This window comes from Otolemur garnettii, unplaced genomic scaffold, assembly GCF_000181295.1.
Source record: "Otolemur garnettii isolate 467f Iridium unplaced genomic scaffold, OtoGar3 scaffold00005, whole genome shotgun sequence".
Classification (NCBI taxonomy): Eukaryota; Metazoa; Chordata; class Mammalia; order Primates; family Galagidae; genus Otolemur; species Otolemur garnettii.
The window spans coordinates 12,254,788-12,269,196 of NW_003852400.1; the positions used below are offsets into that span (position 1 = coordinate 12,254,788).

The 14,409-nt window shown below is 35.5% G+C and overlaps 1 protein-coding gene across 1 annotated transcript in view; it reads right to left on the bottom strand.

Annotated features, from left to right (window-relative positions):
- The window catches only part of SEMA3A (semaphorin 3A), a 213,821-nt gene that overhangs the window by 130,049 nt on the left and 69,363 nt on the right, over window positions 1-14,409 (bottom strand). The window contains exon 4 of the mRNA XM_003782631.2: window positions 8,318-8,437. Within this exon, the coding sequence (XP_003782679.1) occupies window positions 8,318-8,437 (120 nt within the window). The remainder of the gene's footprint in view (window positions 1-8,317; window positions 8,438-14,409) is intronic.

The following is a 14,409-nucleotide window of genomic DNA, read 5'->3' on the forward strand; positions in this document are numbered from 1 at the left end:
CAATTTCATCTGCCTGTCATTACTTCTAATATGGCTACTAGAAAAAATTACATATGGGGCTTACTTTATATTACTGGTGTTCAGAGTGTTCTAAAAATTATAGCACAGAATATAAAGAAAACAATATATAATGATAAGCTGTAAACAAAGGGGCTAGACTAAGCTCTATCACTAATAAATAGTGTGACTTTGGGTCAATGAAATCAACTCATATGTCTTATTTAAAGATGCTAATTCAAAGTGAGTGTGTCTATACATGATTGTTACAGTGAGCTTTTTCATTTATCTGCCTTAAATGTTTCTCAATCCATACAAGGGTAATGTCTCCATTATGAAATATGTGCTCGATTCATTTTTTTCCTAAACTTCAGGTTAACTGGAATTGGAAGACAACGATTGCCCCCCTCTCATGGTATGAGGCAGTCATCCAGGAAGGGAAAGAGCAATGGTAAAACCATGTAGAACACACGTGGCAAGTTTGGAGTGCCTGAGAGCCACAAAAAATAGCTGTTAAACAGGGACAAGGAAAGTGTCATTAGGTGTTAACACAGAAAATTAAATTACAATATTCATAAAAACAAAGTGTCTTCCTACAGTGCTGTCTGGGTTACTTTATATTACACTGTATATTCTTTAACAGTAATGCAGTATATCTCTTCATGCTTAAAATTAAGTATCACAAAATTGGAAAAGTAATAGAAGTAAAATTAGCTATAGGAGTGCAATATGACAAGGAGATTGCTACGGATACTGAGAAGCAAGTGCCCTTCTGCAATGTCAATGTGCTCCTGTTTCTCTGACGCTATAGTCATTGGCACTAGCAGTTCTACCATTTCCTGTGCTCTGGAAGAATCGAATTCTCTACCATTTTACAGTGGAAGATTTCCCACAGTAAAATCTTCCTTCATACAGTCCATTCTGACCTGTCTATGGCCCGTGTTTGGCAGCATACAGCATTTGAATATTGAGTCAGCCTTTGTTTCTTTCTCATTAGCTCAAGATAATTAAAGGGGTATTCTTAGCACTCATACGATCATAAGCCTCCATCAAATAAGGCACTAAAAGTTTAATATTTTTCATGATTTTGAGGTAGCCATCCACATATATTAATTTATTCTGATGAATTAATACATTAATTTATGCGCTTACTAATACCTCATTCTTTTCAAAATGTTATTTTATTTGTTATAAATCATCACAGTTTTAAATGAGATTAAGAAATAACTTGCTGATGCCCACTTGAAACATATCACAGGAGGAGATGAACATATTCTGATTTGTGGGAATTCAGTCTAAGTTTGTTACTTCTGAGGTTTTCTGAGGTTTCAAAAATATTAAACTAACACCTTTCTTCACACCTGTATATCCAAGATTCATTTCTACTATCTTAAATTTTGGTTTCAAAATGAAGTTATTTTCACAAGGAGACAAGGAGCTAAAGGAAAGAAAAACAATGAACCAAAATCCAGGGGCAAAGAAAGGATCCTGATAGCCGGAAAATTAAACAGTCGATGATTAACACTCTGGGAGGCTGAGGCGGGTGGATTGCTTGAGCTCAGGGGTTTGAGACCAACCTGAGCGAGAGCAAGACCCCATTTCGAAAAGACAGCCTGATGTTGTGGCAGGCATCTGGAGTTCCTGCTACTTGGGAGACTGAGGCAAGAGGATCACTGGAGCCCAGGAGTTTGAGGTGCCTGTGAGCTGTGATGCATTCTACCTAGGGTGACAAAGTGAGACTGTTTAAAAAAAAAGAAAAAGAGAAATGGTACCAAATGGTCAGCAGGCAATAATGGAGTTCAGTGATACTCTTTGTGGTTCTTTTATAAATTTAAATTTATTTATATTTATAATTAATATATTGTATTTATTTTTATAATATATTTCTTATAAATATAAACTTACTGAAACTTCAATGGCTAGAAATTTCCTCTTGAAATCGATCATATGGAAAATGAGTGCAAAAGAAGCAATCAAAAAAAGGGCATATCCAGGAGTAAGTTGGAGAATATAAAACTCCAGTGACTGGCCAGCTTCAGTAAATGTAAGAGCTTTGATCCAAACTAGGTATTGGTAGACCATAAGGAATAGAAAAAAAAAAAGTGAATGTTAGCTAGTCATGATCCAATCCTTATCTAATTTGATTTATTGTGAATGAAGATGACATTTAACAAAGGAGTACCATAGATAATACAGTCACTTAATAAATCCTTGATAGTGGTATCTTTGCACCAAAAAGGACTTAGGAAACTTGTCTCAATGTTTCCAAATACTTCACCTGGCAAATAGGTGTGTGCTAAAACATGAAACTTAATTGTCCTACAAATTAAAAATTGAATGCTAGTATTTCCATGTTTTTGTCTATAACTCTTCTTAGGAATAAAATGTTATAAAATATTACAAGTAATAAAAAAAAAAGAAAGGAAGAAAGAAAACTAAAAATAAATAAACCTGCTAACAATCCACAGACGTGGTAGAGGGTGAAAGGCTGGTAATCTCCTGTTGTGTTTACATATCCAATAGTCAAAATATTTGATTTTATTTGAAACATTTTAATGAATGATGTGGGAGATGTTTATTTAGATCTCAAGGTCTCTAACATTTTCTTTTTTTTTTTTTTTTTTGGCCATTTTTGAATTTTTTTATCTGTTCTTGTTTTTGATCATAACCTAGGTTCCCTTCCCCCTCATGTTGCCACTAGTTTCATAATTATAAGAGTGGCTTTATTAATAATATTAAGAGTTCAGAATTTTAATAATTCATGGAAAAATACATTGGTACTATTAAGTTCTCTCTGAATTTATGAACTGTGAACCTTCTCAAATATGAACAGATGATTTTAATATTTATTTTTGAATATTAATGGTGATACTGTTTCTTAACGATAGTAACTTGTACAGATTTGCCTTGGAACATGGTTCAAGCATTAAAAAGATAGGAAAGAAGAACCTAGAAACCACTACAGACTCACTCTAACCACATGTGGTTCGGGTCAGTAGAACAAATGAAGAGTCCATGTCTCTGTTGGAGATAATAAATTGCCAGGAAGGAGTTGGCCATAAATCCTGACTTTTCTCCCCTAAAATAAACTCTGAAGAGGGAAAGGTACTACCTACCCCAAAGTAGCTTCTCATTGTTTTGCCAAGATATCTGAATTTCTCAGCTTTAGTATCAATCCTTAGGAAATAAACATGTGGGCTTGATGCCTATAGCTCAAGTGGCTAAGGCACCAGCCACATAAACCAGAGCTGGCAGATTCAAACCCAGCCTGGGTCTGCCAAACAACAATGACAACTACAACCAAAAAAATAGCCATGCATTTTGGCAGGCACCTGTAGTCCCAGCTATTTAGGAGGCTGACCAGGCAAAAGAATTGCTCAAGCTCAGGAGTTAGAGGTTGCTGTGAGCTGTGATGCCACAGTACTCTACGCTGAGCACAGTTTGAGGCTCTGTCTCAAAAAAAAAGAAAGAAAGAAAGAAAGAAAGAAAGAAAGAAAGAAAGAAAGAAAGAAAGAAAGAAAGAAAGAAAGAAAGAAAGATGTGCTTCATGAAATAGCATAATAAATCGAAAGAGATAACTCAATTAAAAGAGGTCAGATTAGCTATACAAGGTACAAATTCCTCAACAGAACACCACCTATTACATAAATGATATTTTGTCCTTGGGGCCTGTTACTAACAGCATTTGATCCAAAGTTCTGCATGAAAGCACATTCCTAATCTTGGTGAAAGGAAAGAATGAAACAAAATATTTTATTTTATATGTAGATATATGAGTTGTCATTGGAGAAATAACCTCAGAGATAGCCATTAAGCCTCAGTGTATTTCAGATGTCCCTTTGGTTTTAACATAAATTGAGATCATGACATTATGAGAGTATTTGTAGAGTTAATACTTTCCAGTTCTCACCTGGGTTCCTCTTTCTTTAGATTTCCTGCCTGTACGTAGAAGAGGCCCATTTGAATTTGAGAAAATATCCAGAGACTTCCTCCATAAGTTATACTTCTCCTAAATGCATCCTTTTTATTAACAGATGTAAATTTGAATGGGAAATATGATATACTATAAACCATTTGGGAATATTCTGCCTCTTAAGGATGACTTACATTTTTCATTTGAATGGCATGGATGCTGAGAGTTTAACTCAAAACTCATCTGTACTCTAGCTCTGAGTCATTTTTCCCATAAACTCTGCATGTGTTTTATGATAAACACACACATATGTATGAGGTATGTAACCTTACTGGCAGTCATCTTCAGTCTCAAATGTTATTAGCAGATACTCAAGAATTGATTGGCATACATCTTACAGACCTGGAGTTAATTAATATGTCTACCAATTCCCAAATGTACCACAGTAAACAGAAAATCTGCTTAATACAGCAATCAATGACATACTGTGCATGGCCAGAGGCATTCACAATACAGTAAAAATCTATTTTGGAAAACACTATTCAGTAGTGTAAACACTGTCATGTGTCATAAGGGCATTTTGGTCAATGATGGACATCATATAGGATGATAGTTCTGTAAGGTCAGAATGGGTCTAAAAAATTGCTATTGCCTAGTCTCATATTAACCTTTGTAATGCCTTAGTATACTGTATTATCTTTTCTATGTTTAGATACGTTTAGATACTCAATACTTACAATTATGTTACAATTACGTACACTATTCAGTACTCAGTAACAATCTACGCAGGTTTGTAGCCTAGGAGCAATAGACTATAACGCATAGAAGTGTGCAGTAGGCTATACCATCTAGGTTTGTGTAAGTACCCTCTATGATATTCCCAGTGATGAAATCGCCTAAGGACATGTTTCTCAGATTCTATCCTGGTTGTCACATGTATGGCTAGTAAGATTCTAGGAGAGTAAAAGAGTCTTACTTGCATAATTAGAATGCTAAATTGAAGGTTATTTTTGCAAACTGTTGTATTATTCCTTAAAAGGATCTATTGATTTCCACCCAATAAGATCCAAAATATATTGATAAAAGGAGCCTTCACTTGCTTCCAAAGTTATGTCTTTACTTGTATGGCATTCTGCAATCTAGAATGTTGGTCCAGACATCATTTTCCAACAATGGGGGTTTCCGTATTCTTGGGAACACAATGTATGTAATACAAGTTACTTTGAAGGAAGAACACTGAAAAAAAATGTGTCCATAAAAGTTTTGATAAAATCCAAAAGTAAAATGTTCTTTTCTCTGTGATGAAATTATTTTTAATATGCAAAGACTGGACAATATTTTAAAGGAAAACTCCTATTTCATTGTATCTTGCAATATGTGGCAGGTAACGGCAAAGGATACATGCAAATTCTAAACCAAAATTTTGGGGAAAACTGGGTTCTTTATCTGAAAAGAAACCCCTGTAATTAAAAGTTGATACATTCATGAGAGTTTCTGACTCTAACCTAACGATCCTGGCCTCTGCCTTCCTTGCTATTCTTATCTTCTAATCCTTTTGTATTACTGTCCTTCTTTTCCTAACAATATGAAGCATATATTCTTTTTCTCAACTTCACAAACAAATAAAACTGCTTAAATACAAGGGTCGTGTTTTAAGCATCAGTGCAGATAAGTTTAAAGCATATTCCCTCTTAAGACAGCTTAAATATTGAAAATTAAATTTGCTATAGTCTAGACAAACTATAGGATAATATCTTTCCCAGAATTTCCTAGATTGACTGTCTAGACTACTCCAAATTCCCCAGGTAACTGCATAATCATCTTCCTTCTGACCTCCTAAACAGTCTGAAACAGTATTTTTTTGTCTATAGTTGTTAAGCAAATAGAAATCACTGAGCACCTAAAGGGGGACCTCTCTCAAAGGCTCTGAGCTTCAGAGTCTCACCTCAATCTCTCACCTTAAAGAGCTCAGACAAGAGATTTATTTATTTGTTGTTTTCATGGAGGATCTGTCTGGCTCCAGGACCTCTTCATGCCCCTACCTGCCCACCCACAAGGCAGTAATGAGCAGTTGATGAGTAGAAGGAAGAATATGCTATTAAAACTGTTAAATAGCCACTTCAGAAAGGAATAATAATATAAACATTCTGGGAAAATAGATAAAAATGTAGAAATAATACTTAATATTTTAATTTAAATGATCATCAACATCGTGTAAGCAAAAAATTTTAAAATGCTGAAAATTAAGTGCAGAATCACCTGCCAACCAAGAGAGCTCACTGCCATAATTCACAACCTCTAATGAAGTGTGAAACATTTAAAAGGCTAGGTGACAATTACTAGCAAGCAAAACAGCAACGGCTTTTAGCCTGGGATGAAGATTTATATTTAACAAGGTACAGATTTATATTTAAATAATATAAAATAATATAAAATATTTATATTTTATAACATCTTTTACTTTTTCAGCACTATTACCTATTAGACAATGCTTAACTCACACAACTGTATGGCGTAGAGACCACTTTCACTGGCTTTCTAACTCAGAAACATAGATGCAGAGAAAATAAATGATTTGCACCAGATCAAGCAGTCAGTATGAAACTGAGGTTGGATAAAATCCCCCTAGACTAGAATATGCTTTGAATGATGGCCTTAAAACTTTGAGAGTTTCTATAGAGGGGAAAAAAGTCAAGGAATGTTGCCCTTCTAGGAGGGGTGGAAGGCAAATGTAATTAGTCAACCTCTCATTTAAAGAATATGAACAAGATAATCAAATGGGTTTAGTTTTGCATATTATAAGACAGAGTCTCAGAAAGGATAATTACCTTTTCTAATGCTCCAGCAATAGTAGGTTATAGAGCAAGATCTAGATGTGAAACCTGATGTAAGCCTGTCTTTTCTGCTAATCTGTGCTAACTCCATCGCTAATCATGTGTAGTATGATTCCTGACAAATGTAAAAAGTGCAATATGATGTGACTGGAGATCTCTAGAGCTGTCTTCAAAATACAGAAAAGTTGGACAATAACTCTGGTCCCAAATTTTAGGACACCTGACTTACTAATATAGGAACTAACTGGGAAGACAGCAAGGAGGGAATGACTAACCATATCATAAAACAAACTAAATGTACAAGGTCCCCAAGACCATGAGCATCAACTGACTCCTGATTTCATCTACATAAAACAAGCAATTTAAACAGTACTGTGTTTTGTAAATTTACTTTTTACTTACAGCTCCTGAGCATGTCAGCAAAAACAATACACGCATGTGCTGGTGTGGAAGAGGAGGAGGCAGGGGAACAGGCTGATGGGGGCAGGGGCCTAAACCGGGGAGGCCTTGGAGAAAATGCCTTCACCTTCTCATAGTTACCGATAGTAAAAAACAACTGTCCTCAATCTAGAAACCACATAGTCGCTGAGGTGACTTCTTAGGTGCAGAAGGTACAAAACAAACTTTTTTTGATTTCTAATCCGTTGGCTCAAAAGACACATCTGCATGATTTTAGGGCACCTTAAGAAATTTACACAGAGCAAGTCAAAAGCTTAAATGATAAGCAACTAATGTGTATGTTACATTTTATCTTTAGGATTCCAGAAATATCTCGGGACAACATCCGTTATTTGTTAGTTACTTCTGAATTCCAATTAAAAAAAAAAATCTGTCACAAATGGTTTTCTCACCATATGAAGGCTTTTGTTCTCCTCGGGATTTTGTGCCAAAAATTATGTAAGAGTTTATTCTTGAAGACTATTTATAAGCCCAATTCACCAAATCCTTTTCAACATCAGCAGCATTCCCTTGATTTACATTTTTACTTAGGTTTCCCTACACACTAATGTTTCTCACTAAACCATCTTTTAGAAGCAGGAGATGAATAAAATTATTTCTGTCTTATTCTTTGCTATACTAGCAAAATCACAACCAAAAATAGAGGTTAAAACAGCAAAGCTGAGCATGAAAACAACTGTTAATAATTTGAGTCAAACGTGAGATAACATCACTGTGCACATGTATGAATCCTTCCTTAACCCCAAGGCAGAAGGAACAACTGGGTGGCAGACACTTCAGGCTGAGGACTGAGGACGGAAACGGAGGGGAAAGCTGGCAATATATAAATGAAGGCGAGAACAGCCCCCATTCAGCCTGCTGACATCTGCGGCACACGCAGAATGGACGGGACTCTGTCATTCAGGGTGAAAACAAATGCTTTCTTCCTTCTTCCCTCCTGTTTCAGAGGTATGGTCCACTGATGGTCTCCTTTTTGCATTCAGAGATTGAAAGTAATAACAGCACCTGAATTTGAAGTAGGTTTCAGAAGCAACATAAGCTAAAGAAATTAGCAAAGAAGCATTTGAACAGGCAGGGTCATGGATAAACACCACTTGTTACAAGCCAGCTTTACCTCAGGATGGTGTCCAATCTCAATGTAGGTGCAAATTGGATGAAAAGCCCCAGTTCCACAGGCGTACAAGTGAGTCTGATTATACGCCTTAAGTACCTTGATGAAATTAGCACATTCTTTCTGTAAGACAAAAGGAAAACCAGCGAGTTTTAGCAGTCAGCTTGACTGAGTATCCTCTGGGTGCTAGGCATGCTGGAACAAATTTCTTTCTTTTCTTTGCTTTCTTTCTGGCATCTCTTTTACAGCATTTTTAGGGCGTATGTGTTGTTCTGTTGTTTTGCTCATACCTGTATCACCACATGCATTAAAAAAATAAAGGGTTTACTACTGGCAGGGGCACATTTGATATGCCTTTCCATAATTCTTTCATTGAAAATATTTCTAATTTATTTATACAAAAATTGGATAAAAGTTTTAGATAACCAATAATCACAGGTACTTATCCAGAAATGAGGAGAAGAGAACATTATTTGATTAATTAAACAATTAACTAAACAACATGATGGTGAAAATTTCCTTCCAAAATTGGCTTGGCATGTCATTTTAGAAAAAGAAAACAAAAAAGATGATATAATCTTCTTTAATCATGAAATTTAAACATCTTTAGCACTGATTTTGAAAATATCCAAGTGAGCAGTTATACACTAAACAATAAAAACTGCATTGAAAATCATTTTATTAGTCAGAAAATTTCTTATCTAGCTCTTTTGTTTCGTATAAACACTTGAAATTAAGAGCCAAATACATAACCATAAATGCAGATTAAGATCAAAAGCAAATAAGATGGTTATGGCACAGACAATAGAGGACTGGGTTGATACTGGAACTTCCAAGAGAGTTGTACTCCCAAAATTAAGGTGATCAGATTTTAACATTGGTAAAGCGGGACACCATTGACTTGATGGGGATGGGGGTGTGGGGGTGGGGTGGGGGTAGTGGAGGTGGGTTCTTAATTAAAAATTAGGTCTATATGGAGCAACAAAAATTTTCATAGAATGCAAAAATAGTATCGTAATATATATATTTTTTAATTTCAACATAAGTACAATTTACAAATATAATACATTAAAAAAATTATGTATAGGGCAGAGCCTGTGGCTCAAAGGAGTAGGGCACCGTCCACCTGGGCGACCTTGCCCAGGAGGGGAGTAGGGAGTTTACATTAGCCTTTTCATTTCCAAATGAACTTACATTAACCTCTTCATTCCCAAATGGAGTTACATTAACCTTTTCAGCTGCTGTATATTCCCTTCCCATTGTCCTGCCATTCCCTAGCTTGTTGTGCATTTTCTCCAAAAATCGGGACTTTTTTTAAAATGCCATGGGACAAATTGTTAAAAATCGGGACTGTCCCACCAAAAGCGGGATGTTTGGTCACCTTAACCAAAATCATTCTCTGTGACCTAAGAGTTTTCCAGAAGAAGCTCAGAGTGCCTGTGGGCTTACATAGCGGGTTAGAGTTTGCAACTGAGGTGTTACAATAGTTGAAGTACATTTCCACATGACATTTGTATTCTATATTTGCACCTAATGATTGTGGTCTTAATTCTTTTGCCCCCACGGAATTGAGGGCAGGCAATCAAACTTGAGCATTTTAATTGAGATTTAAATTCACTGATTTTCTTACAGAGGACCCTGAAGATATCCTTTGAATATATTTTCCTAAAGGTGAAGTAAAGCCTACGTAAAGTAAAATGTAAAAGTATCGAATTATGACTCCCCATGTGTTAGCATATGGGGAGTATTTTGAGGGATAACTATAATAAACATATAATTTCTTTTATTGTTTTGCTATACAGATTCACTGTCTGGTAAGTAAAATTACTCCGTTAAGTAAAATGATTTTGCAAGTTATTCTGAGGAAAAATTTCCTAGCTTCAAGGATATGTGGATCCCATCCATGTCTCACTTTGAGCAGAGTATATCCTCAGTAAAACTGGGAAACCCATACAATTTAACTGCCACTACTCTTAGCAATAAACTCTTCGGTCTGTAACTATTTCTCCTTCTCCCAGAGGATAAGGGCATGAATGCTTGGGCAGAGGAAAGAGGTTTGTGGAAAGGGAAACATCTGATAAACTCATTTACAAACGAGGCATTCATGAGTCTTACCCAAAGGATTTATTTATACTCTTAAAATCCAGTCATTTGCAAAGAAGCCATTTTCAGTAAAGTTTGTACTTTGAAACATGTAGGTGGCCACATAGTCTGTTTTTACATGAAGTAATCATTCCTGATTGTGGACCCAGTGTCATAGTTAGTTCACAATTATATATCACCAGTTTCAGCACTATAACTTGAAATGAAGAAATTGTGTGTGTGTAAAGCAAATATTCTATTAAGTAATAGCTGCAGACCCAGATGTATGTCTTTTTCATTTTGGAAAAGAGCAAGGTTTCAGTTTGTCTGCCAGATCTTTAAAGATATGTATGCAATTTTGTCCACAGACCCAAATTCTCTAATTCTGTCAGTAACAACTCAGTGCCTCCTAGAAATTTGAGAGTGGAGCTTACTTCTCCATAATAAAAAAGGAAGTAAATATTTTATGTGTAGGAACATTGGTCACAAAGGCTCACTTCACCTCTGCAAATGTTACGAACCTTCATATTACAGAATTGGTGGGTTCTTTATCTCTTATAGACTGGATAACTGATTAGCAAATTGTTTGAAGACCACTTCTGTCCTGCTAAGAAATTGGCAGATTATAGCTAAGAACTGAAAAACTCTCAGGAGTCTTAAAAGCATGGAATTGCCACAATGAATATCATAATTTTAATTTGTTTTTTAACAACTGTTATAGAAGGACCACTCTAAGAGGACAATTCCTCTACAGAGCTGATCAAACAAAACCCGTCACAGGGCAGTATCTGTGAAACCTGGCACAGGGTTCCACCGAGAATGCTGCTGATAATGGGAGTCTATCTGTGTCACAAAGCAGCCAGACCCACCCTATTGGCCTACAGCCTGGTAGGATCCCCTTCAATTGCCCACTGAACTCTCCCAGTTGGCAGCAGGTTGTAGGTAGTATTGTTGCCATGCCCTGGGGGCTAGTTCAGTATTATTTTGAAAGTGAAGGTTGATGCAAATAGATTGGAGAGGAATTTCTTGGGCTTAGTGAGTATAAAGAGGCTAGAAATAAAACAAAGGAATGGAAGGAAATACTTTCAAATTGGTTAAAAATAGCTAAGAGGAGACTCATTGCAAACAATGGAGGAAGAAAGTGAATTATAATGAAAGCACTGGACAGAGAAGAACCAAAAACTTGAAAGAGACATCGTTAGTAAGGATTTGTTCTTAACAGAAAACCTACATAAAAGAGTAACAAGCCTGTCATTCATCTGCCTGCCTTCTCCAGCTTGTGGCTGCCAAGGTTTTTGAATGTTCCAAAACAGGATATTCATTTTATTTGGAAGCAGCTTCCATATACCTTTAAAGAGAAGGAAGCGTGGCAGAAAAGGGAAACACACTTCACACATTTCTGCTCTAGGGAGACAGAGGACGAGTGTTTCTGACCTTTCCTTGAACCATGACGATTCTTAAACTCAGAACGTAATGTAATTTTTGGCCTTAAACTACTGCCCTGTTTTGCTCAGCACTGGAGGATTTACAATGTAATAAAAAAGAGAGTGGAATCAGTTCAAAATGAATTCATTTTTCAGACCTTGATCCTTTTTGGAATTTAACTTGACGTACAAAGACAAGCTTAGGAAGAACTTGGCTTCCCGAGATTCAGACAACCATATTGACCTCTCACTTGACTGAAATTTACTCCAGAGCAACAGCATCATGAATTATGAGCCTGAAAGTAAAAGTGGGTAGAGCCCAAGGCCACACCTGAGGAACAGTGATTCATCATTCTCACTGACTAGCAAGCGGTGTCTAGTCTTTTCAGAGCACATGAATAGAGGAATTATGCATAAAGATATTAGCATTGAAAAACAAATTTAGAAGGAAATGTCTACTTCTAGAAAAAGATACAGGAGCCAAAAGCACAGTGATTCAAAAACAAACATTACAGATATGTAGCACTGATTAGACTGTGTTACACAGACTTTTCCTGGACGGTTACAAAAATAAAGTCCATCCATCTGTCAAAACAACTGCTCCATGCATGAAAATTAAAACAGAATTGAGGTGTTTTTAACTAACTTCCAATAATTATACTTTCTACAAAAGAATATGATTTACCTCCAATTCCAATTACCTCCTTGCATGTTCTTACATTATGGATGGAGCAGTGAAATTTTACTCTAAATAAGAGAAGAGAAAAAAGGAGAGAAGGCTTGTGAACATGAACAATCTCTATTCAAATATATTCAGCTTATGATTAAATCAAACAACTCGTTCTGGTTCAAATATGAATCAGTCCAAAATGAATGGGTAGAGAGGACAGCACAGTACAGCATTGCCTCAGGTCAGTGAGAATTCATTTCAAAAGAAAATAAAGTCTCTATTCTATTAGTTTATGTAGAAATATTTTAATATATATTCTAGCAGCTGGGAAAGCAAAGGAAACCTTTTCCTATCGTGATGGGTGGGGACATTTCTGCATGAAAACCCATTAATAAGCTTAATTCCTGAAGTTAATCTGTTGACTTTCTTTTTCCTTGGTCGATGTGTTTGGCAAGCTAGTTGAATAGTAGAATCTTCGTGCCAAAGCAGTAATCCGTGAGATTGTTCCTGTCACTCACTATATCCCTCCCTCTCTTTAAGCTGTTCCATACTTATCCGACAATAATGTTCCGTCTTTTTTTTTTCTTTTAACATTGTGCTATTACAGCTGTGATTCAATCATCCATAATCATGTCTCCCGAATACTTCACTGTTCACTGAAGGATGTTAGAAATCTCTTCGTCAAAAAGCATATCTAACAAAGTTAAGATATAACCATGTGTACTTACATGACTTAGAGATTTTTAGCATACACCTCTTTATGTTTATGTGTCTCTGTATCTGTGTGTAAGCAAAACAAATATTCTATTAAATAATGGTGGAAGAAATGGGGAGAAGGTGCTCTATTTTGGAAGACATTCTGACATTCACGGTTTAGAAGAATAATGGCAAAATAAAGCTAAATGACTTTTCTATGTCATTGCTTTTAAAAATTAATTTGAGATATTTCAAAAATATACATATTCAACTAGGACAAAAAGTTGGTATTATCTTGTAGATAATTATTGTGCATATTCAGGTAAACTTCACTTTTTTGCCATTAAACCTATGATAACTGAAAAATAAAGTTTAAAGTGGCTTGAATGAAGCGACAAGCTAAATGAGGAAACTAAATACAATGTATTTTGCTTAAATGCTTATTTCAGTTAAGTGCCCGGTTTGACTGCGTCAGCCTCTACATCAATTATTTGTTTTGAAGTTTTAGAAATACTGTTCGATATGTTACTCCATAAACGTTTTTTCTTTCAAATCACTCAATGCCTTTAAACTTGGTCAAAATGACTACCCACATAGGCAATGCAGAAGATGATTTTAGATGACCAATGTGATTCTCTTTTATTGTTTAAAGGGCAGTGACAGAAACTTATGATATCTACCTTTAAGCTTGTATTTTCTTTTACAGCCTACCATCAATCTAATAAATTTTCACGTTTGTACCAATTATTAGCATACTTTTCCTGCTGTCCATTACATGCACCTAGCTAATCTTTCTTCTTCACATACTCTGATGAATACAATTATGAAGTATTACATAAAATCTACCTATGTTTTTAGCTAAACACGGAAAGCTATTTATAGTCATGAGCTTTTACTCTGATTTCAAAAATTATCTTCTGTGGTTTCCAATTTTATTTTATGTTGCTGAGTGTTAGTGCTTCTTGTTGTAAAATATTCAAATCACTGATTTACATGAAATAGCATGAGTAACAATCTAAGGAAATTTATTGTAGGTAAGATTATTGGACATACTTAACACATTCACTTTTATCACATGATAACTTATTACTCAAATAAGAGCAATGAACTGCACCTTTAATTGTATTGAGGTGTATTTCTGGGGAAAAAAAGAAAAAAATGAATCCTACATTGTAGAGAAATGCTTGATTTCCTCCTGGAATATTTTTATTAAGCATTGGTTC